At 38.3% G+C, this 26,286-nt stretch overlaps 2 protein-coding genes across 4 annotated transcripts in view; both read right to left on the minus strand.

Annotated features, from left to right (window-relative positions):
* ttc39a (tetratricopeptide repeat domain 39A) overlaps positions 1-20,378 on the minus strand; it is a 39,578-nt gene extending 19,200 nt beyond the window's left edge. The window contains exons 1-5 of one of the 2 annotated variants that reach the window (XM_036579206.1): positions 20,210-20,378; positions 17,853-17,903; positions 17,688-17,738; positions 17,383-17,436; positions 8,414-8,518 (exon numbers count right to left, since the gene is read on the minus strand). In XM_036579206.1, coding sequence (XP_036435099.1) covers positions 8,414-8,518; positions 17,383-17,436; positions 17,688-17,738; positions 17,853-17,903; positions 20,210-20,250 — 302 coding nt within the window. In that variant the 5' untranslated portion in view covers positions 20,251-20,378. Of the gene's footprint in view, positions 1-8,413; positions 8,519-13,758; positions 14,080-17,382; positions 17,437-17,687; positions 17,739-17,852; positions 17,904-20,209 lie in introns of those variants that run through there. The other variant, XM_036579207.1, reaches the window with a different exon arrangement.
* Positions 20,379-22,850: 2,472 nt separating this feature from the next.
* eps15 (epidermal growth factor receptor pathway substrate 15) overlaps positions 22,851-26,286 on the minus strand; it is a 37,414-nt gene continuing 33,978 nt past the window's right edge. For both annotated transcript variants that reach the window (XM_036579210.1, XM_036579209.1), the window contains exon 25: positions 22,851-25,791. In XM_036579210.1, coding sequence (XP_036435103.1) covers positions 25,651-25,791 — 141 coding nt within the window. In that variant the 3' untranslated portion in view covers positions 22,851-25,650. The remainder of the gene's footprint in view (positions 25,792-26,286) is intronic.

The following is a 26,286-nucleotide window of genomic DNA, read 5'->3' on the forward strand; positions in this document are numbered from 1 at the left end:
TGGTACATTTAAACAATAGTACACAAGAGGGAGTGGGTTATTGCGAATAACACAGCTGTGATTCGGTCGCAGCCAATCCAATCACCTGTTCTGAGTGTTCTGTTTGTACAAAAGTTGTGCAAAACAACGAACAATATATAGCAAACACTGTATCAAATATACTTTAATATTTGAACTCATTTCGCCAAAACAAGTAGGACCCTTTTGTGTCACAGATGCAATATAAGGTTCAGCTCAGTTTTTTTCAATACTTGCCAGAATAACCTGAATTTGTTTAGGTTTAATCCATTCGGTTTGTGAAGCATTTCACAGCCTGTCTTGTTAGCTGAATTGTATTCTGTTCATTTCTGGACATTCCTGTTTGTTAAGCTGTTCCACCATCATAGCTGCTGCCCAAAAAGCTTGCTTAAAGGCAAAGACAGGTTCGGAATGTGATGAAGTTCTGCTGTCTTACTCTATCAGAATCTGATCAAAAAGGCTGCAGGTCAGCATGAGCTTATAGAACCTATCAAATACATCCAATGTCTGTTTTTCATATGTGCTAAAGTAACTATTAACAGTTAGCTGCAGAGTAAAGCAAATCGTTACTTAGAAAAAAAATTGGATCAACATCAGTATCGGCCAATACTCAAGGTTTCAGTATTCGGTTAAAAGTGGTTTAGGGGAATTTTAACTTTCTCTAAGAACCAGGCCAGTCTGAATTAAGGAGAATGTGACACTGCAGGCCCAAAATACTCGGATGCAGGATTACTTGTTAAACCAGTTTAACCCGGTTTGCCCTGCCGTAACAGAGCAGGAATAATACTGTTGAGGCAGACACACAAAGGAATGCTGAATGTCTGCATGGCTCACATTTCACCCCTATTGACTGCGAAAAACCCTTACAAGCATTGTTACAGCTTAATATAGCCTGTGGAGAATATTATCAGAGTAGAGTCCAGGCACTAAAGGAAAACTCCAGTGTTTTTCAACCTAAACTTTATCTGCTGCATCTGTACTGTACATACTTAGAAAACCTGTCCACTCCATATACACTTACAGTAGAAGCCAATGTGAAGATGTTTCAGCACCTTAAGAGTATTAAGAGTAAATACATTGTTTGTAGTTTTGTGCATATCATCTGTCAGACTGTCATGATCATGACATTTTAGCTGACAAATTATTGTCATATAAATAATTGCCATTTACGATTTGTCTTGTCTTGTTTATTGAATGCAACCATTAAAGTATGAGCCTAAACTGGCCAAACTGGCTGATTAGCCATCTTGCTTCTTAGCCATGTTTGATTAGTAGCTACTACTGGTTGTATTGTTCAACTGATACACTGCACTGTTGTGCGTATGCCCATACTCACACAAATGTCTACAGTTACACACAATCATGGCTAGAGTTAAGCAAATCTACATGAGAGTCAAAATATAAGCAAAAATTTATTATACAGAGTGTTTCAAAAAGATTCATCCAAATTCAAAGCGCCATATTTTTACAATCGTGAGGCGCCTAGGAACCAATCACATACCAATTGAAAGAGAGTCTCTGACTGTCACTGGAAGATGGCTCCCTTCAGTCTGCGAGCAGATGGCGACCCCTGAGCAGAAAGCGTTTTCCACTTCAATAAGAGTGAATCCGCCATAACTGTTCAACATGATTTTCGTCTGCAGTGAACCTCCAACAGCTCAGAGCATTCGTCGTTGATTCCACAACACTAGATGATCTCCGATATCGCATTGAAAGAGCCGTGAGTACAGTGACACCCTACACACTCAATCAAGTATGGGATGAATTTGACTATGGCGTTGATGTTGTCCGTACAGCTGGAGGTCATATTGAGCACTTATAAAATTACATAATAAACTTCATGCTCACTTGAACCATTTACAATTTACTGCATTGTTCTGTAATGATTTACAAACTAAATAAATCATTTTGAAATCGGATTAATCATTTTGAATCACCCTGTATATTAACTCTCATTCTGCTAGTTAGATTTAAAAAGTTAGATTTAGCTACACAGCTAACAAATACGCTAATGTTATTTAGCGCTACCCTCTAAGTGCGATACAGCACCAAGTTAGAAATCAGAACTATCTTGTTTCATAAGCTCCATGATGTCTCAATGAATGTTACTGCTTTCTTTTATTTACATCTATTTGCCTCAACCCAAAGCACCCAATCCACATTGTTGCAGAAATCTAACAAATGTGGAAAATTATTCACCATCTCAAACAATTGCAATCATCCCAAATAACTGTGATTAGGCAATTATGTAATAATTATGACAGGCCTAATCCTCTGTATCAATATTCCAAATATTACATTTAACTGAATAAACTGAACAGTTCAAAAGCACATATGCTGCATGTTAGCAATGCTTTCTGTGGCTGCATTGGCAGCACAATGAGTAAACAGATGAGAATCAGCCTCTGTATTGGAGTGCTTGTGCTGCCGGTGTTGTTGACCATCATGGAGAAGGACGAGTGCTATGAACTCCTGACCAGTGTGTCATCACCAACCCTCTCACCCAAATCCAATCATACGTACTGCAGAAAAACAGCAGCAGCTAGTCTACAAGACAGAGCTCAGAGACAGACTGCACAAAAACACAGAGGCCATTTAGACCTTGCATCAACATGCGCTGGTGATGATCAGATAATGTTGACGTTTAGATGATGATTGCATACTTTCATGATGGCATTAAAAACCAGACAAAACAGGACACACTGTGATTGGATTACAATCAGATTAACACTGTTTCACTGAAACCACATTTGGAGGTGGTCAGAGATGGATCTGGACCACATTTAACATTGGTGTAAATGGAATGTGTTTTCTATACCTGCACACAATTACACAAGCAGGTATTCATCTGCCAAGTGCTGACCAGCAGATGAGAGGCTAAAGAAGGAGACGCAAAATGGAAGACACGTGAGACTGGAGTGTCTTCTTCCACTCTGGGCTGGTGAAAGCATCCCAGACAAGATTTGTGTATTAAAAGGGAAGAAAAGTAAATGAAGGTGAGGCCAAAATAACATACGTGTTGATGTGCTTTTTTATGTGGGAAACTGAAACTGGACTTCAACTGGTCACACTGGGGATGCAATTTACTGAAAAGTGTAAATGGAGTCCAGCCAAAGTACCTCCAGATACAATCCAGACATGAAACATATGTTAATGTGTGGTGTAAACAAGATCATACACTTACAAATGCATATACATGTGCACTAGGGGTGGGTAAAGAAATCAATGCAGTATAATATCACAATTTTTCAATACACAGAGGCCCAAGTACTGATATTTCATTATTTAGTTATTGATATTTTTAACATGTATTATGCCCATTGTAAGATTAATATGTCACCAAAATGCATTTCTGTCTCAATACAAGATCATGGAGCTATTGTCAGGAATGGTTGTACAGTGTAGTGGATAACTCTCTTTTCACACAGGAGCCCAGGGTTCAATTTCCGATTCAGGCATTAAAGGGAAACGGCACAATAATATACCACTAAGATTCATATTACATTCTTCTGCCATTGTGAACTGCTCTAGATAAAACATTTTTTTTTAAATAAGCTTGTTTTGAATGTCTCCCTCACAAGTAAAAACATCTGCTAAATCTGTAAATATAGTATATATATAAATATATAAATAAATTAAAAAGTAACCCAAAAAATGTATTATTTTGGAGAGATAATTTGCAGCCAAAAGTAATAAATCACAATATATCACAATTATGCAATAATACATGAGAATTGTACACGTGACAATCCTCGCTCCATTTGAGTACATTTAGGTGCAGGCTGGTGATTAATATAGTTAATATGGTTACTATTCAGATGCTAACAAAGACGAGAGACAAATTTTCATTAAGAGATTTGGATAACTCAAAGTTCATTTCAGCAAGCTTCTTACCTATAATTGTAAACTTACTACTTTGTTGAGGCTGTTCCTTAAGTTCTCTTTTTCTTGCTTCTGATGAATAAGGTAGAGTAATACTTAAAAAAGATTTGGTTGGAGTGCCATTATCAGGAGAATACAGAATGCCTCTCAGCCAATCACACTGTGAGTTCGGAAATAGCTGTGGTATAATTTAGTTAGCGTATCACAAATCTTTACATATCACAATAGAATCATATTGTGGTTCAAGTATCTTCATAACATTATGACCTACAGCAACTCAATTCCCACCACTACACACACACACACACACACACACACACACACAATCATAACTTTAATGCAAAGTCACACTGCATGAATTTGAGTCATAAAGTCTGATCCAAGCACAATATCTGCCTAGGGGCATTTAATAGCTTTTAGACTACTGCCCGTCTAGACATGTGCAAGAACCATACACTGTGAAGTAGAGCGCTTTTTACATGCTTTGAAGAGCATTTAATAAAATGCATCCTCAGTTCATCTCATCTAAAACATTTCAGTGATCTCAGTGAAGTTGAACCACTTCTAATCCTGCCTAAAGTAAATACCTACACTGGCCTGATTTAAAAATATGGGATAAACCAAGGAAACATTTTCAGTTGAGCCAACTTATTAAGCTGCAACGTCACAATATACTCAACAAAGACCTGAGCTAAAGGTGATTTTTGACCAAAAACTGCCCCGAATGTAGTCCATCAGTCACAGCACGTTTGCTTCTTTAATTTTGTGCTGGAGCTATGTAGTTAACACGTAAATGAAGCATATAGCCTAGAGTTAGCATCACAAATGTACCTCAAACTGTGTGTCATACTGTTATCTGTACAAATGGACAAAACTCATACTTAAAGACAGCTGCTAAGTGGTTTTAACTAATGCAATGTATATTTCTTTTTAAAAAAATGAGCTAGTCCAGTGCTAAAGCAGCGGACACCAAACTTCAGACAAAAAACATGGCATTGCTGAGTATATTTAGGCTAAGGGGAAAACTGTAGTAAATTGATGTGATTTCTGGATGCAGTATATTGGTATATTGGCATATTTTGCATTCCTATAAGCTGTCTGAAGTAATGAATTTCTAACCGAGACACTTAGCATGCAAACATCACACAAAGAATGTCACTCTGCATTTTGACCGAGCTTTATGTTTCTCTCTTTCCCACCCTCTCCTCAACCCATGCTTTACTTCTAATAACTGATCGACCTACGCCTCTAACATTCACTCTCTTTTGGCTGGAATGGGGTGCGTCTTGTCCATAATTGACTAGAACAAATCCATTACGTAACTACATAAGCTGCACCTTCCCTATTTTTGCAAGTTAGAACAGCAAGTCAAACTACTAAATACAGTGCTCCATCTCTTTCACTCTCAGTCTGCAATTTATCTGTTTCCCTCTCTTTTCTAACCCAAGAACAGAAAGCCTTGCACTCTCGCAACAGACACTACTGTTTATTCAGACCATGATTTACTTCTTATGCAACTATAAGCCTCTGGATGATTTACAGTGAGTAAGAGCCATTAGCAATGTTTTAGCATGGAGAACTTCTAGGAGATCTTCCATGCAGTTTGGCATGGGCCTATTATCCTTTAGACAGTCAGCCAATGGTGAATAATGGTAAGAAAGCCCGACAGTGATTTTATGTGCTGTTATAACTCGTAATCTCTTCTGATTTGTATTTCCGTTGGGACACGTTGATCTCCCCTCTGTCCACATGCAGCTGTGACAGTACAGCCGATGAGCCAATGTGGTGTATGGAACGGTTTTTTCCCAAAAATCTTAAGTATTTCAAAATCCTCTGTCTAATCCTGACTAAATGTAACTGAGCAATATGCACCCAGGTAGTCCAAGCCATCAAGAATTCTGCAGCGAAGTCTGGGTTTGGCACAGTTTCACTACTGAAGGAAGAAGGTGTTAAACCACAGTTTGTCACATATTTGTGGGTGGTTGATTCCCAGGGAAAACCCACCCCACTTCAATGAACGGAAGGACTAATGTTGCCTTCATCTGCTGTAGGAAGTACTGTAAATTTAAGTACCTGAAAAGTTGCATATGAAGATCTCTTCAAGTCATATTCACAAGAGGGAAACAATTTTGATATCCAAGTTTTTGACTTGCTGCTAACCTTTACTCTTTCATTTTGACAGAGGAAAGTGTAAACTGCCAATTATCTTTATCTATTTTTATGAATGCACTTACTTTTGGAAGTCATCGATTAGTCCCTGGACATTTCCTAAATATCTGTAAGAATTGGTTGCATTACGTACAGTGCTGTGCAGAGCAGTCACAGAGACCACCCTTCATCAGGAAGAGCAACGTCAAAAGAAAATAAGTGAAAAACAGGACTTTTCGAAACTGGAGTTCGAAAAAAAAAACATTTTAAGTAAGAGAAAATGGAACTACTAACCACCATGCAAGATCTGGCAGACCACCAAAACTGTCACCATCAGATCTAAAAAACATTCGTATTTCTGTCCATCCTTCTACTGTGAGAAGACAACTCGACACTATGAGTCTGAAAGGATGGGTATCTGTCAGGATTCCATTTCTGAGAAAAGAAGCTGCTGGTGTTCTCACAACAGTGGACTGACCACCCCAGAGTCCAGATGTCAACATGACTGAATATGTTTGAGATTACTTGGATCATGAGAAGCAGAAAATGCAACTAACTTCTGAACTCTGAGTGAAAAATGAAAGTAAAAAAAATAAATGTAAAAAAGAATGGAAGCTGTAATGAGGGCAAAAGTGGACACAAATTTCAAATATTGAAATTTTTATATTATATAGTTGCCACGGCTTCTGTGTAATTTTTTATGTATAGTTTTCTTTTTGTTTTTTTTCTGACACTGTAAAAGAAATAACTTAAACAAGGCTTAAACACTCTTTTGACCCTTCTGACTTCTGCACAATACTGTATAATTTTACACTGAGGAAAAATGTTAAGAAGATTCCAAAAATGGTGAGGCTAGCTAACTAGCATGTTTTAATCACAAAGCTGTAATTATGTAATTATGACTTCATAATTGAGAAACAGCACCATCTGACGAGAGCGTTGAAGGCAGCATGATTCCACACATATGGCTTGATTTCTCTAAGCGATAACATCATTTGGAAACCTGCAGAAGTCATCCTCTCTGGCAATCACCACCTTAATGCATTGCTAGTATTATATATGCATATATGCCATCTCACTAGAGACGGCAATGATCCAATACCAGGTTTCGGTATCAAGCTGATACCCGCAGAAAATGCTGGATTAGACATCAGGAAAAAAAAATAATTAATTTGATCCGATCCTGTACTAAATCTTCCAGAAATAGCACAAACTCACATGTCAAGTTGTTAGGTTTGTATTTCTTTCTGTGAGTTTTAAATAGTTTAGACATGATATTCTACTTTTAGGGACTCCTCTTAAGTGAAGTGCTTCAATTAAAAATAGCTCATTTTAAAGACAAAATATTGGATCAGCATTGGTAAGTATATAAGTTTCAATATCAGTTTTGCAGAATAAATTGTATCGTACCATCTCTACCTCTCAGAAATGTACACCTGCTACTTCAGCATGCTCTTGCTGTTGTGAGATTTGCTGCGTTAGGTTTTTAGGTCATGTGGGTGGTCAGCTGTGGTCAGCTGTGATTGGTGGTCAGTGGCAGTTCAAGTCAGCAACAATCCTAGAAGCACTTAACAGTTTCAGAGGAGAAAGAGCTTTTTGAGGAAGAACGACTGTTGGGAGGTACTGGAAATAGATACAAATGCACTCCTTTCAATTCCAAAGATTTCCTGTTCTGAGGTCAAGTATAACCACACTACATGTTTAACCTACTTAGGGCTGTCAAGCGTTTTTTGTGTACTTATTTGTGATTATTGTCTTATTTGCTCAAATTTGACCCTATAAGAGACAACGGTGGCTGCATGTTCCAACAGCTCTACAGTTGTAGCCTCTCGCTCTCATACCGTCTTGTTTTAAGTAGGACTGGAGCTTTCCACTTTGCTGTTGCTTTTGTTAGTTTGCTGCTTGTTGATTTATCAACAGTTCCTCGTCAGACTCTGCTGATTAACGGTATCAGCATCAGATGTGTGTTTTGCTTGTGAATGATAGTTCAGACTCAACATGCTTTGGTGATAAACAAATTCTAACCTGCAGTAGTTGGAGACTACTTTGGTTTTATCAAGGGAGCCATCAAAGGAACATTGCCACTAGCTATATTTAAATATGAGGGCTACAGTCGCAGAGTCACAGCAACATACAGCACACAAGCAGCTGGAATTCAGGGTGGAACTACGAGGTCAAACTAGGGCAAGGCATTCATTAACTGTGCTAAAAAAATTAGTGGCATCAATAATTTATCACATTAACAGGGTATTTCTGCTACCTTCATTATGCCGAGAAAAGCACCTCAACTGATCACACATATCATAGAACGTAATTGTATAAAAGACCCACTTAGACACAGCACACAACACACACTCATGCTCACCTGCTCCTGAGTCTGGACAAAGCTTCCTCAAAGTCATTTCGCAGGAACAAATCCAGCACTGCCATGCAGTCCTCCAGAGCCACCGACAAGTCAGATTTTTCTGACCTGTGAAACACAGAACACATACAGATTGAAGAGACAGATACAAGAGGAACTATGATCATGATATCATTAATGTCATAAACTGGAGTAAAGATATCTTGACGTAAGCGGAAAGAACATTACATCGTTTCACATAGCATATTAGGTTACACGAGATTACAGTGCTCAGGGATACAAACAGTTGGGATCAGAACTAGGATGATTACTGGAAAGTGTTAAATGTACAGCACCTTCTGTAAATGAGGGGTCATTCCTATACATCAGAAACCTCATATGATCCACTTCTACAGTGCGGAGGTCAGAAAAAAATTAACTAATTGACTAAAATACTTTGTCAGACCATCTACTGCAGCTTAAGCACACTGGAGACTTAAAGTCTCAGATCCTTTGAAATCCAAGTCATGAGTATGTGTGTGTGTTGTGTGCCTCAGAACATCCCTGCTGCTCCTCATTTTATTATAAGGACAAGGAGACTGAAACAACCTTCAGATTCACTAGAGCAGAGGGGTGCTGCAGAGTCAGGTCTAGAAATGTTCAAGTATGTGCGTATAAGTAGGACAGTGCATAAGAGTGTGTGGAAAGAACAGTATTGGGTAGCAGCCCTGTGGAGTGTTTGTATTGTACAGTATAATGATGTCTGAATGAAGTACATTCTACCAAAAAACAGGTAAGATACTGTTGACTGTTTGCTAGATAGAGCCTGTTTGCTTCAGTAGTGAGCATTTATTCATGCTGAATTTGAGCAGATTGGATGAAGAACATAATATCAAAAAGGCAATCATTTACATTTATGCATTTGGCAGACACTCCTATTCAGAGCAGCTTACAGATTAAGCATGTTACAGAGGTATGAGAATGTAGTGAGTTTGCCCAAAGCACTTGGGTGGGGAATCAAACCTCAGTCTGTCATGTGGAGGACATGGACATCAGCCACTATACCAATCAACTAGACTAGATCAGATGAGTATCTAGTAGAGTGCTTATAGGTATATTATAGCTTTTGCCAGTGCTTAATAGAAAAGATTTTACCAAATATCAAAAGATTCCTTAAGAGTGATGTGCGTGGCTGAGAATATTGTAGCATTCACCGCTATTAAAGAAGACCCCATTTATGCACAAGTCCCCATTTATGCTTTATTAACCCCCCAAATGGCCAGGGCCTGCCAACTGTAAACCCTTACACTGCACCTTCGCTTTCAGCTCATTAGCACACGCAATATCCTGTGATTCTGTGTTTTATGACACTGTTTAACAGGAATACATTATGTAGAACACGTTTTTTTTTAAGACACCATGTTAACCGGCTTGCCCTTGCTGATACATGTCATACTGGCATGTTTACTGGCATTTGTAATGTTTAATGTTAGCAATGGGTTTTGTTAACCCCCCAAGTCTGTAGTCCTCTAGCTAGCCACCAAGCACAAGAGCTACATGCTGTATGTGTGGTCAAGCTAATACAGAGCATTTTCATTGGTTCAGAATGCTTTGCGGTCCCACAATTCCTGCATAAGCACTAATAGAAATTAGTGTTATAGGGCTGAATTTGAATAAATATAAAATGCTATCCTTTTATTCAGCTCAGCTCTCTTTTCTTTTCTCCTACTCAGCTGTTGGGACACTGTTTGTGATTGTTGGGAGGGGCAAATCCCCTTAAAAATCAGCACTACTATTACGTATATAGTGTGGGCCAGGATTTAACTGACTACTATAAATGTTTTAATAACGCCTGTAAAACTGATATACATGTGACATAGTTATGAGTCTGAACACACAGGGGTCCTTAGAAGTTTGCGAGATTAAGCATTAAAGTACACAATAATGGAGTGACTTGCAAACTTATAAAGGATCTGCTAATTACTGAGCTCTTCACGAAATGAATCATGTGCAAAGGAAAGCATGTTGGTATATGAAAGCACAAAACTGTGTGATGCAGGGAAACTGCCAGAAGGAAACTGAAAACTCTTGCTCTAAATTCCAAATCCATCTGTAAATCACTTTGCACGCTGAGCTGAAATTGATAATGGGAGTCACCACAAGTTTGCCACTAATGGGCTGTAATGCGCCGCATAATCCAATAACAGCCAACAAGAATGCATACAGTACACTATCTACACAACGTCCATGGAATAATAACACCCTATGAATCTTCACTATGGACAGAGGGATGGAGGATTGCATGGCATGTAAGAGGACAATAGAAGTGGACAAATGGAAGCAGCAGGGGTGACTAAATAAAAGCCATGTCTTTCCATTCCAGCTGAAGGACAACGGCAGCCTTTGTGCTATACTCTGCTCTACTCATTACAACACTTTTAACGGCTCAGGCGGTAACCAGCCCTATAGGAAGAGAGGTCAATATGGCTGTTAATTTCTCAACATGTTTAATGGCTGGTGGCTGACTTGCAGGCTGTTGACTTTCGCCACTGCCTGAATGCCGCTTCCCCTCCAACTCCTCCAACAGAGCTCATGGGAGGATCTGGGCACTGAAGTTTTATAGAGAGGCAACATACAACTGAAGAAGGAACAGCTAACAGATATATTACCTCACCTTTTTTAAACAGTGCACTGACTTTTATCTTAGTGCATATAAACACATGCATATGATCATAAACTACTTCAAATCTTTAGGTTGAGAGTATTTATACTGCAAAAAATGGCATGCAGCCAAGTAAAAGCATTTTAAAGAGGAATCCTACACACTTAAAAAAAGTTGGTACTTCATAGATTCATTAGTCAAGCAATGGTTCAATTTAGAACTATGCATTCATATAGCACCATTTCATGCTTAAATGGTTCTTTGCATGGTGAAACTGTTCTTCAGATTGAGGGGAGAATGTGTTGTATATGGTTCTACATAGAAACTTTTAAAAAATGGTCCTATATTGCACCAAAAAGTGTTCTTCTATTGTTACAAGCTTGACAACGATAACAACAGCAGAACCCTTTCTGGTGCTATATAGAACCATATAGAAATACACTGGGTGATGCCTGGGATGTTGTTTTATTATAGTTTTACAGAAATTTTTTTACCAAAAACATATTTTTAAAGTTAATTCATGGTGGAGAGGTACATGTAGGGTGCTGTAAGACAAAATTATACCCAAAGAAAACTTTTTTCAGATTTACCACTATTTTACCGTTATCAACATATAAAACTCAAAAGACACATGTATGTTCACAGTTCAATTTGAATAGTAAAAAATTGGCTATATTTCCACTGCAGACATTGCCACCTCTGGTTCCTCTTAGCAACTCTTTAAAGGAATTGGTCAGTAAGTTCTTCAGCAATGTTCCTCTACAAACCATTTCACATGAACTAAATGACGAATGACTTTGTTTACATCTAAATGACCGAAACATTCAATAAATGAATAGATAAATAAATACATTTAAATAAAAAAAATCAGAGTATAAGTGTAATTACCTTATTGCAGTGGAATAAATAATGACTGATGGTAGTAAGAGCACTAAGATAATGTCACTTAATAATATGAGTAAAATTCAAATAGTACAAATGAGTTATACTTATAACATTCTTATGACAGGATACATATGATGCGGATATGATGTATGCTTTCATTTGAAAAATATCTTTTTTTTGCAGAGTATGACCACTCGGCACTTTGATTGAATTAATCAATTGTGACTCACAAGGTTGTACTCAGCAACCAAAAGAAACAAACAAAAAAATGGGTTAGTTAAAATTGCAATCATGCCTTTACCATATTTCCCTGAGTCTGCAATACATCAGTGGGCTTTCTGAATCAAAGAGAGGAAGTATTGCCCCTCTAAGAGTGATTTTATCCAGGTCATGTGAATGATAGAACATCATACTACACTGAGTACACAGAAAAAAACGTATGTTGAAGAGAGACTGAAGGACAGAACATGCGCACTTCAAAGTTTTGCTCTGCCATGGCTGTGTAGCTGGTCGTCAGTGAAAAGGATTCATGAAAGTCAGCAGCTTTGAAATGCTGATCTCTCAAAGGAGCAACTAAAGATCATTACTGGAACAAACAACTGACACAAGCAAGCTGACAGAGAAACACAGACATACAGACATGGACTTACAAACGCACACGGTGTGCATAAACTACAAAAGCTGTGCTCTGTATTCTGCACTTTAACAATGGTTTCTAGGCCGTACATTAGCTCACTTACATCTGGAGTGTCATGGCAATAATAGGAGCTTAAAAAAGTATATCAAATGGACACATACATAGACAACATTTCAAAACCTGCCCAGTCTTGCTGTTTATTTAACACCAAGATACTATATTTTTTCATTTTAATGTTATTAGTTCCTCTGCTTGAAATGAACATAACAGCCCTGTTACAAACAATAGGAAACAATTAGCAACAATACTTCTAGACATATGATAGTTTAAACAAATCTGAATGTAAAAACACTTATTGAGCTCTTAATGAGAAAATGATCTTCCACCAACTGAGCTGTGAGAGATTCTAGTGGTTTGTAGTAATCCTGTCTTAGCTAAGCAACGTGGTCTAGACAGGCTAGATTTCAGCAGATAGACATTTCAACAGATCAGCAAGACATGTCAGGGCTAAAGTCTTACCAAAAAGGGGTCTATATAGCACTGAAAAAGGGTTCTTTGATTCGAAATAATAGTGGAACCTTTTTTGGTGCTATATAGAATCATTTTTAAAAGCGGTTCTTAAATATAGAACTAGCTCCCTATCATAAAGAACTACCATTTAACCCTATAAAGAACCATTTATGCATTCAAATAGTTATTTAAGTGTTTCTATATAGAAACACTGTCTTAACTAAAGCATTCTTAAAGAACCATTTCTTAAAAAGTGTGCAAACTTTGGTGTTCAAACAATGCAACTGCATTCAGTGGCATAATTCATCGGATAGCCATTAATTATGCATAGTAATAGTTTTGCATTGTCATTTCACAATGTCACCATGCATTGTTACTCCTCTAGTTTCTACGTCTAACCCTAAACCTAAAATATGTATCTATTTACCCTTTCAGGGTTAAACAATGAGCTACTTGGTCACTGTAAAAAGCTTTAGAAAGTCATGAGCAATTTACTGGTCCCAAGATTGTAGGTTAGCCCTATTCGTCTCTAGTTTTGAGGACACTTTGTCCTGAAAATGTACAAAAACAGATGTACACATACACACACCAGCATGCACACACACACACTCACACGCACACACACACACACACACATACATACAAAGAGTCCCATCAGCAGTGTCACATTCTTACCCGTTTGCCAGAGTTTCTGCCTCTTCTGACATTTTCATCTGGCACAGCAAAGGATGCGAAGATAAGTTAAAAACAAAAAGGCAGAAAGTGAGGCTGAGCAGGGAGGGAGAGACAGAGGGAAGACGCAGAATAATTCACAGTGTGAGCTCAGGCCCCTCTCAGCAGCAGACTCCCTCTGGCTTCAGCACACACACAGCACACCCACACAGACACGCACACACTCACGCACACACACACCAAGAGAGGAGAATGGAGGAAGAACGCAGAGCTTAATAAGACTGGGATGACTATCACACATAGAGAACGAAAACATTCACTCTCCTCTCCTCCCCTCACAAGCTCTCCTTCTCAAGCCCCTCCCCCTCTCAGCATCACACTCACCCTACACACTGCAGGGTGCACTCTGATTGGTTAGTGCGGCAGTAGAGGAGGGGCCTATTTTTAGGATTCCAGCCAAATAATAAACAAAGCTAAAGCAATAGATATATACAAGAGTCAAGTGACAATCTGACCACTGCATCAGCGTAACAAGGGCAGCTCCTTATCACAATGACATGCCTGTGAATGAGGCCTGGCAACAGGAAGTCACAAGACTCAGGAGAAACAGACTAAACTTTGGGCTGCGGAACAAGCGGGGCAATGACGTAGCCTGAAGCAAGCGAGAGAGAGAGAGAGAGAGATAGAGAGGCTCTACTGCAGTGATGTGCTCTTAGAACAGCAGTCTAGCAGCAGCAGCATGACAAGTACAGCATCACACAGCCAGCCTCAGTTCTGTGTGTATTACAGCTGCACGATACAGATTAAAAAATCATATAACATTTGTATCATTATATTACTATATACGGTCTAGGGCTGTACAATACTGTCATAAAATGCAATGTTCGATAAAGCTGTTGGGTGTCACAATGATGATAATGAGAAGTGATAAATTATTCTTAAAATACTGTGCCTCTGACGGAATGTGATGCAAGTACAGACTTTCTTTTAAGTGCAAAGAGAAATCTAACTAACCTCTCCTTTAGGCAAATAGCAAAATATAAAATTACAAAAGCACCACTGCATCACAAATATTATTGTGCAGAATGAAAAGAAATTAAAGACTAACAGCTATTTACAACTGCGAGAACTGCAATCACAGTTTCTGAGACACAGTCAGCATTACCTCAACAGCTTTTCCTGTAAAGGCTACAAAAACAAATGTATATTTATTATTTAGGCACACAAGAACAAATAAATATTTTTAGTTATTATTATGTTATAGCCTCATAACTCTGGATGTGAGTCATGTACGGTCTTGTGATAAGATGGAATCGAAAGGGCGACTCCACAGAGTCAGGAAATGTTTCAACAGTATTTCTGCACTGCATTATGCCAGAGATAGAGAAACATATTTAAAAACATTCAATTTGACGCACGGGCGTATTCGTGGACCTCAAAGGGTTAAACAATTTTGTTGATTTTTTAGGTGAAAATAACATGTCCTCTACATAGAACAAACTTACATATGGCATTTTCTGCAAATATTTTTGCACATTTATTGCTGAGTTTAACATATTGGGAATTAATAAAACAGAAAGCTTAAAACGTCACATTTTATGTTTTATTTTTGTTCATGTTTTAGTGTTAAATTTAGCAAATAAATAGTAACAGTGTGGGACTTCTCACAACCATGCAAGACCTGGTAGACCACCAAAACTGTCAGATAAACAGTACTTAAAGCTTTCATCTTTGAGAGATAGAAGAATCAAGCTCTACTTTTGCTTCAGATCTGAAAAAATCCACAGGTGTTTCTGCTCATCCTTCCACTGTGGGAAGACAACTCAGTACTACGGATCTGAAAGAATGTGCAGCTGTCAAGATGTTACTGAGAAAAGGAAAGAACCAAAAAAGATGAAAATTTGCACTAGAATACTAAAACACATGTGGACTATGTTTTCATAAACCAATGAGTCTAAATTTGAGCTCTTTGGAAGTAACAGAAGGTAGTATGTTCACTGCTGAAGCAATGAAAGACTCTTTGAACCATGTCTACCATCCATTGACCAACAGATAAGCATAGTGGAAGTTGGTGATTTGTTTTCATTGAAGGCACAATGAATGATAGTATAAACAAATTTCAAAACATCATGCAATACCCTCTGGAAAACATTTGATGGGGAACAAATTAGATTTACAGCAAGATAATGACCCTAAGCACACTGCTAAGAACATTAAGGCATACTTATCAAACAAATAATCTGCTGATTTTGTCAGAATAGTGGACTGGTCACCCCAGAGTCCAGACCTCAACATCACTTAATGTGTTTGCGACTACTTGGATCATGAGAAGCAGAAAATGCAACCAACATCCAAGACTGAACTTTAGAGGTGTTTAGAGGAAGAATGGAAAAAAATATAGCTGCCATTTTCTGAAAGCAAGTCTTCTGAGCAGAGTGGCAGCTGTATTAATGGCAAAGGGTGGGCACACTATATGATACAACATTTTATATTCAAATTTTATGAACAACAGGGTGATCTCTGACTACAAAACAACTGTACATAATGTACATATCAGTTTAACTACCAAATTGTAGTTATAGTAGTTACTGAATCTTGAAATTAATAACTGAAAAATAAACTTAGGACTCCAGGTGATTTGATTTGATTTACTGCAAATAAACCTTGGGGGAGATACTGATATACAAATAAAAGTGAAGATAAGCAATCAACTACAAACAGGTGATTTATGAACACAATCAGTGTTGTGGTGAACATTTCTTTAGATATCTCTGCTGTGGTTATAACATACCATAAATCTGACAAGACATCCAAATGTATGTTTACATGTAGTAAGCACTCATAACTCACTCAGTTAGTCAAAGAAGAAAAATGTTATATTAAGAGATTAAGAAACTTTGGCTCTGCCCACTCTAACGTTGTTCTAAGTTAGCAATTATTCTACAGTAAGAGTATTCCAGTTCATATGTTTCCTTGCTCAAAATAGTTTTTTTTTTCACTGCAATTCAATCCTAAAAACATTCGGCCCTATCTCACAGCACAGCAGAACATACAATATGCAAAATCTATTAGTATTCTTAGCTTATTCACTCTAGGTCTCAGAATGACTGGGACATTAGAAGAATATCATCCTTCCTATTATTATACAAGAATGAATAAGACTAGGAACCACAGAGCTTCAGCATGTGTGTGCGTGGGTGGCTTCAGAAGCTAATGTGAATGCAAGTCGGAGATATTCAATGAATTACTGAGAAACAAACACAGCAGGATGTTGCCTGTTCTGCCTGTGTTCAATAAGCTCCTTACAACAAGAGATACTGTCACAATACAGTGACTCAGCCAAGGTCAGTTTGAACCAAACCATACCACTGATTCTCATACAGCTGTTAGAACAGCCTGCAATAATACGCAGGAGATGTGTGATCAAGAGTGATGGCATAAATTGTCCCACATCAACACTAATTAATTATTGATAATTGCAAAATGACAGCAGCTAGGATCAGATAATTGAAAGCCTTGAGCAAACCCAGTCCACAGAGGCCAATACCCAATACAAAAGCATTTGTGACCCGTTTTAGGAACCAATTTGGCAACGAGTTAACGGGAGATAACAAAACAAAAACTTACGATGTCGATGATCCAGAGTCTTTGAGGTCATCTTTATTGTCTGGCAATTGTAACCTACAGTGGAGGAGGGAGGAGAGGGTATCGATGACATAGCGAAGGCAAAGCTAGAGCAAAGTGCCAAAGGAACATCTGAAAGGACAGCATTGTTGTGAGTAATGCAATATCCCCACCTCACCTCCGAACCACAGTGAAAAATCCCAGAACAGGTCAACATTCTCATTCAGCTCAACCGTAAAATGGTTCCCTGAATGTCTTCTTGTGTTGCCTTTAATAGATAGGCCTGAAAGCAGAATGTAGTCTCTTACCTGAAGTCTGTAATGACAGGATCCAGCCCATCACTCTCTATGACTGGTGACCTGCAGAACAAAATGACCTAGTTAGAAAGCTGTCGCCTTCAGTGTAAGGTTTGTATTGAGGGCCAAAAATGTTTCTGATAAAGTAAATGATATTTTTTTGTGGTGCAGACTGACTTTATGGGGGAGGCAGGACTGTCTGGTGCCTCTTCTTTTTCAATCGTGTTCCTAAAAACAGATTTAAAAGGTGTCAATGCTGTTTTTTAAACTTACATCATAGATGTGCCTGTAATATGTGTAAACCTTGCTTCTGTGAATTACATATTCCATTTTAAAATGTAAGAAATTTCATTATTAGTGATCATCAGCTTGAACTGTGTCAGAAGTTCTCCTTTGCTGTTAAAGGGGAATTCCACCGGTTTTAGAGGGGAGATGAGCCTTCGGCCTAAATTTTTTTTAAACATACTCAGGGGAGAAGGGGAGAAGATGCAGGATGTTGTAAATAAAACAGTCCCCAAAGAAAACTTATGTTCTCGCATTGATCACTATTTATAAATATTTCTCACCATTATCAAAATTACACATAAAAACTCAGAAGACACATGGTAGATTTGCGGGTCATGTTGGATAGTAAATAACATGGTTATATCTGTGTCACAGACATCGCGACCCCTGCTTCCTATCACCACCACTATAGAGAAATCAGAAACAGTAGATCTCTCTACAATTCAGCATTTCACATGAAACCACTCAGAATGACTTTGTATATATCTCAACAATAGAATTATTCAGAAAAAAATGGTGGAATGCCCAATTAGTACCATGTCAATCAAATCTGAGGTACAAGCAATAATAAACTGTTAGCCCTGAACCATCTCAGTGTGAGGAACCCTACAGAACTCATGTAAATATGGAGTGATAGTTATTGACAAATCAATTACAAGAATACTATATGCTGGAAAACATCAAATAACATTTTGGATTTGACTTGATTAACAATTTTCAAGAATAAAATAATACATAACAAAAACATTAATGGCATGAGAATAATTGATATGTTAGACAGGAATTTTTCCAGTGACCAATCAAGTCATATCTCTTACTGAACGAAGAGGAGTTATAATAACACAAGTATTACTTATCATCTAAAATGACAGCTGTCAAGGTGCTGGGTGTTGCACTTAAGTGCCAGTCTGGAGGTGTGGAAATAATACCACATGTACAAACACTATATGTCCAAAAGTATCCAGACACCCCATCTAATAAGTGAATTTGTGAACCCTCTTGTGGCTGAATGCAAAAAAAATCTTACAACAATGTTCCAACATCTAGTATGAAGTCTTCCTAGAAGAGTAGGGGCTACTGCAGCAAAAGGGAGGAGGGGGAGGGAGAGGGTGGGTAAAGTCCCCTGTCAATACCCTTAATTTCAGAATAGAATGAATATACAGGAGCCTATAAACCTTACATACAGTTCATTTTGGTGCTTGAGGTCTTGTGTAGCATTGGCTCCAGTTCACGAAGCTTGTGAAGCCCATAGTGGAATGATGAAGAAGTGCCTTTCCAAACACCTTCTGTTCATTTATTTCAATTAAACCTATTTCTGCGAAATAAAACAGAACATGCTAATGTTGTAAATATGGCCCTCGGTTTTCTAAAGAGGCCAACAGAGCACTTTTAGAGAACTTGGGTTGTGTAAGGCCTACTGGTGATGCTAGAAGTCAGTTTGAGAAAAAAATAGCCCTATAGTCTTACTAGACATTAAGTGCCATCTTCTCTCAAACTGCACAAAGGTAAACCTAGTAGTGTTCACGATGACAGGGCAATAACGATGAAGGTATTTTTTTCCCATTTAGATGAAGATGTCTGGTCACATGTTCACCGTTTCTAAGCACTGTGTTAGCTATGAGGAAATCTGTCCGGAAAGTGATTGAGTCGTCTGTCAACTTTGTCTACGGGTAGAAGCTCCTGTACTTCCTCGTTGAAGAGGTTGACAGGGTAACATCTAAGGTGTTTAATGCGGAGTGAATTTATGTGGAGCCTGAGGTACTTTAAGCCACAAATAGGCTTTATTCAAAGCTACGAGGAATACATTTATATTTTACTAGAGATATATAACGACAAGTGCTTTAAAGTGTGATTTAGCTGTACGCCTTAGCAAAGCGTCTCAAACGCGACAAAATGTCCCCTAAAGTTCAGTCAGAAACTCTGTCTAGTTTATCTTTGAATCGTTTTCTTCAAATTTAAGTGTCTGAATAAGGTGGCTATCCTACAGGGACACCTCAAAATACCAACAGTGATATCAGTGAAATCACAGCAAACAACCACTGAAAGGCTCTCAGTGTAAACCAGAGCACTGGATTCCAGACAAAAGCCTCGGAGTTTTCTCAGCCTCTCAAACCCAGCGAGCTTCACCTGATCATCTGTTTTATTAGACCTGACAATATACAGTCTATATGATCAGTCTGTATCTTGTCACACACCGTGTCTAATCAAATTAAAGCAGTTCTGTAAGCACGTTAAGGCGGCGAACTCACTTTTTGGTGTCATTCTTTTTGTTGCGTCTCCAAAAGCTCATCCCAGAGGGGAAAGGGGGCCGTGATATTATCCTGAGGCTGGGGTCCCTGAATAGCCGGGCATTCGCTCCCACCGCACTGTTTGAGTGAGAGCAGCCTGAACAGAGAGGTGAGAGACTCCTGTCCCACAGTGAGCAGGCACTGGAATGGAGCGTCGCGTCTCAGCCGGGTCTTAAAGTCCTCCAGATTCAGCTCAGCTTAAACATACGCACTTACAGTACAGCAGTCAGTTAGCTTAAAGGGACACTGACGAAACGGAAAAAAAAGTATCGGTCGCTAAATCTGTTGTAAACATGCCTACTTGGGTCCTACAGCGGCGCCGCAGTAGCCTCTAAAGTGAGTTTTTCTGCTTGAAGTCTAGAAAACTCCCCTTCTGATGATGCATCCTGAAAGTGTATGGAACGTCAGAGAAACTCCTCTGGGCTAACCTAGCTGGCTATTTATTTTCTCATTAGCTGGTGAATGCAGAAGCTAGAAAGCTAATGCTGCTAGAAAGCCAGATATCTTATTGCATCCCTACTATAACTGTGGTAACTGTCTTAAAATTATCATGGCAATGTTGGGAATGGCTTACTCAAACGACAAAAATATTGGACACCCCTGAGTTACACTAAGGCTAGCTCGGTTGTCATCAGTGGCTAGGCTAACAGTCTGGATTGGTTGACACCACAGGGATACTCAATGGTTGTATCACTGGCATAGCAGAGAGACAACATTGCTGAAGCATGAAAAGGATAGAAAATCGGGAAATTCTCTTATTATTATTAGGGACATAATTCTGCAGTACAGAATACTGCATGACAATTAATTTTAGGCCATAATGCCCCTTTAACATAGTACAGTAGATAAAGCAAGCAAGCCTGTACGGTTTTCTATAATCAAGATGAACTACATGAGCCAGCTTAAAGGACCCACATCTTTTTTTATTGTTCACCAGGTTCCACTTAATGTCCACTTATGTCATTTGTGTAGTTTTATATACCCAAAACAGTCACAATTTATTTTACAAGATCGTTTCCAATTTCTCTTTGTCCCTTTGAATGAAACAAGCCATTCTTGTTACTGTGCCTCTGATCTTGTTGGCTGCCCTGTATGCAGCGCAGGCTCTGTAGAACTGGTACGTTAATGGGCATAGCTAACATTCTGTAGGACGAAAAGAATATATGCAAGTGTGTAAACGTTTTTGTGACTTTACAAAAACAGGGAATTTAAAGCATTTTCTTCCAGTTTAGTTTTCATATGAGGACTGGGTAGTGAAAGGTACATTTGTACTACAGAATTGTTTTCAGACTACATCAAATCCTTTTGTATTTCAAAGCAAAGCTATGAAAGTTTGTTTTTCTATGATGTGGGCCCTTTAACAGTCCAGCACATTGCTTAAGTTAGTCAAGATAAACTTCACAGTATATCACAGTACAGCGCAACCACTGAATAAACCTGTGCAGTTTAAGTCATGCTAAGCCTCACATAGCCACACTGAACTAAATAAGCCTGTTAGCTTAACAGAGTCCAGCAAATCAGCTAAACCTGTACAATTTCACATAGGCCAGCTAAACTTCACAGTTAAACACAGTCCAGCACAAGAACTAAATAAACCTGTATGGTTTAGCAAAGTCCATCTTAGCTAAATAAACCTCTACAGCTTAAAGGGAAATTCCATGATTTTTCAAAAGTTTTTTCCTAGGTTTTGCATAATTTAATGGTTTAAAATGTAAATAAAGTCATTCAGAGTGGTTTAATGACCCCTCCATTATTTGACATCATGCAAGATAATTTTGGGGTGGTTGCTGAGAAGAGTACATAGCTGAGTTGCCAAAAAGCTGTCAGATCATTACAGTTTAATTGGTTCTAAACCCAACATAGAAATGCAGGTGTTTTTTATTACAAGAGTACATTTGAATTGCTGAATGTAAGCTTTAGCTCCCTGATGTTGCCCCCCACCCTCTCTCCGCTTAGCAGACCAGATTTGGAAATGAAAAAGTTTCACATTTCATATATTGACAACATCGAAAAATGGTCAGAGTAGAAGAAACACGCATATAAATTAATAAATGAACTTATATCCCTCTTTTCTTCTTCTATCTCAGTTTCAGTGTCTCTCATAGGAGAGCGGATCATTAGGTTTTGCATATAATTAAGGCTTAAACAGTATGTTATGTACAGCATAATATTGCTCAACACTGAATACACTGTCCTAAATGTATTAAGTGAAGTATTCCATCACCATTAATAAAAACTAATGTTTTCAGAATACATTAACAATACATATTGATAAAGAAGATGGGAAAACTCTGCTGTTGTAATTTGTATTTAACTCACGTTCCCCTCACTGTTACTATATTTCATGAAAAATTCACAAATTCTCAATATTATTATGGCTCTCATCAGATGACAAATTACAACAGCAGAATTTTCCCATCTGCTGTATCAATATGTATTGTTAATGTATTCTGATGACATAGTTTTATCTTTACTAATATATTAGGGTTCAAAGCGAATGTTTTGACCTTTGTTGGGTGCGTTCTGCCAGACTAAAGAGTGACTGGTAAATTCTGATAGGTACCACTGATTAAAGAACACTTCAGCAGTGAACATCATCAATAAAAATCACTTAGAAGATTCATATTTATTCTTTAGATTTAATTACATGTTACTTAACATATTTAAACAATTGTCCCTACTAAAAGGAACACATTTGTAAAGAAATTTAAAAAAATAAAATACATTGAGCCAGTTTTTAAAAGCCTGTAGAGAGCAAGTACATCAGTGGTTTTCAATCAGAAGAATTAGAGGCCTATACATACATACATAAATTCATACATACATACATACATACATACACATACATACACGATTAACAGAAACAGAGAGAATTGTAGCAATGAGCAAGGCTAAGAAATAGAAGCAGTCACAAACAGGACAAGCCCTAGTCTTTACATAGTAAGGAGTGCTAACTGGTGTCTAATGTAATACTTTTGTCTGGGTTACAGGGTAAAATGCCATGTTCATAATGCTCATAAAAATCAATATAAACTGCAAGGCAAAAGTTATATTGGTCAGAAAACGGTCAGTTCGAGTAATATCTGATAGACTGCCTATTCCCTTGTGCTTTTTCAATCACCTTTTACTTTGACCATTAAAATCATCAATCTAATGCAAATATTCAAGTCAAAAAGGACATTCTTAATCCTGTAATATCTGAAAAGTCAGAAATCCATGGCCAAAAAAAGCACTTTCTCTTTACTGACTAATCATCATGCCTAATGCTTTCACATGGAAAGTCTGACTGACAAAAGTGCATCCAATGTCCAAAAAGGGCAGTAGATGCTTCTCACAGTCATTTAAGACTTGCAGACAATGCCCTTGAGGTCAAACCCAAACTTCAGGCACAACGGACACTTTGAAATGCAAACAAGCACTACGCAATCTATCTGTGCCCCGTTAATGGTACCCTACAGAAGTTAGTACACACAGACGACTGAAATGGGTAAAGACAAAAAAGCTACATACTCAGAATTCTTGAATATCCAATTACAGGAAAATTGAAAATCAGTGACCACAAAGTTATCGTAATTTTGGACATAAGTAAACCTTGTTGAGTGTTTTGAAAATGTTTAGTGTGGCAACAACGCTGAAGTCTACTGGGTCTCTGCATAATTAAATGGTTAAGATGTAAAACAAAGTCATTCACAGCAGTTTGATATGTATCTAGAGAAAGCCGGAAAGTCAACTGTTCACAGTGGTGGTGGTGGATACCAGATTTCTGAAGGCTTTAATGCTTCTAAAAGCTACATCACAAAGTTATTGCACTGGTCATTTTGAATTGCAAATAAAATGGCATAGACATCGGTGACCCCTGGTTCCTATCACCACCCCTGCAAAGAAATCAGTAAGTAAGTTTCTCTAAAGTGAACCATTTCACATCAAACCACTCCGAATGACTTACTTACATCAACAATTAAATTACGCAGAAATTTTGAATTCTTTTCCCTTTCATCCTCTCTTGCCTCAGATGGAAACCCCACATAATTTGTCTTAGAGGTTCAAAAGCTTCCTACAGTCAGCATTTCACAGCTTAAGAACACATAGAGCCTAGGTGAGAGGCACTCCTTAAAAGAACTTCCTGGGTGTTTCTTGGTTCCTCCAGATATCAGAACTAAATACACTTTTACTCTTACTGAAAAGGTTCTTTTCAAGTGAAAATGAGTTAAGATCAGTTCATTGTTTTCAAGGCCTACTACCGCTAACGATAGTGTATTGTTCTGCATTTCACCAAGATATTATTTTTTTCTAAAACAGATTACAAGTGCAAGATATGAATATACTGAATTACAAGGTTACAGGCAAACAATTATTATATAGTATATACTGTACAATTACATTCCCACAAATATGTATAAATTGTTATTTCAGCTGTCATACAAGATCTTCAAACAGACTTTCAAAATCACTTATGTGAGGGAACAAGAAGCTTGGAATAGTGTAAAAGTTGTTTGGAAACCAATGATCAGTCCCAAAGATGAGTAGTTTAGCTGTCAAAATGCTCTGATTAGGTTTCGAAGGACACTTACAGCGGGCCAAAATTGAATCCTAAAGGCTTTTTCAACAGACTAATCAGTGGGAACCTCTGATGGAAGGAGTTTAATCATATTTTAGGTCGGCCCCCCAAAAAATATACTTCTGTGCATTTTAACATGCAGCTTTGACAAGATGAGTTGTAATCTAAACTAAATCAGGGCTCAAACTAAATGCATTCTCCATTAATACTGTGGAAAATAATCCAATTCTTCAAGTTACCACAAATGTTCCATGTATGATGGGGCACTTTTATCTGACAATCTTTTCTTCCAACCTCATAGCAGAGTTTACCTCCAGAACGATCACTTTCATCATTATTCACATTGCAAAATATAACCCTTCAGTTAGAAAGACTGGGCTTTTCAGATTAAGATGTCAGACTTAGTAAATGTCAAGTCTTTCCAATATTTTCATACATTTAGCTTGAACTCAAGTTACATAACCCAGTGCAATGTGCAGAGGGAGTTGTGTGTTAATGTGCCAGTGACAGTTCATCATGCTGTGGATTTGATGAATGAGTTAATGGGCAGCCATTTAATCTGACCTTAAAAGCGCACAAAGAACGCCTCAAAGTCAAGCACTGAGGGTTCTCGTCCTTTACCTTTTTACCATTTCTCCCCTAAGGCCCAAACTCTGTCTCAACCGATGCTGCTGTAGGAGTAGTCACTGGCTACATGGACAAAGCTGGGACTGAAGATGGAAAGACTGACAAGTTTTCTGCTAAGAATGGTGGTGTCAACAGCACGTCCCAGCACCCGTAAATTCGGCTCTTTGTCCCTCGTCCCTCCTCCACCTCAGTGGTTGTGTGTCGGGTCCAGCTGAGATCAGGAGAGCTCGGACTTGCTGAGGGCAATGGCCAGCTCCAAATCCTCTTGCTCCTGCTGCGTGAGCCGTGCCAAACGCTCCCTCTCCTCTCGCTCACTCTCCCTCTTCGCCCACTCGATCATGTCCTCCTCCGTAGGGTACTGCTCCACACACACAAAAACCCATTGGAAATACTGTTAAAACCAACATGCAATAACCTATTTTGGGTCAGAGAGCTGTCAGCTAAATACAAATCTGGACCAGTTCGGGTTCTGGAGGCCAGTGTGCAGCACGCTGATTTCCCTCCTCAAACAAGCCTAATTTAAACTCATAGGTTAGAGCAGGGAAGTCACCAAACTGTGCTAAACTCTTGTTCTCCAGAACCAGAAATGATGACCCCTGAGGAACATCAATAATTATAAAACAAAAAGCATATACCATGATGCAGAATGAGAAGGAGCTGCCATCTTCATGCACAGAGAAGTCGATAAGCAAAATTTGAAGAGACTTATAAAATCAGGAATCATGGGCATCTCGTAATCTTTCAGTAAAGCCTTCAGTGAAATGTTACCCTTCAGTAAATTGAGAATGTATAAAATACAAAAAATACAAATACAAAAAGCTGTAGACTGATATCTACTAAAGTTTAGCATGTT

The sequence above is a fragment of the Colossoma macropomum genome, unplaced genomic scaffold, assembly GCF_904425465.1.
Source record: "Colossoma macropomum unplaced genomic scaffold, Colossoma_macropomum, whole genome shotgun sequence".
Classification (NCBI taxonomy): domain Eukaryota; kingdom Metazoa; phylum Chordata; class Actinopteri; order Characiformes; family Serrasalmidae; genus Colossoma; species Colossoma macropomum.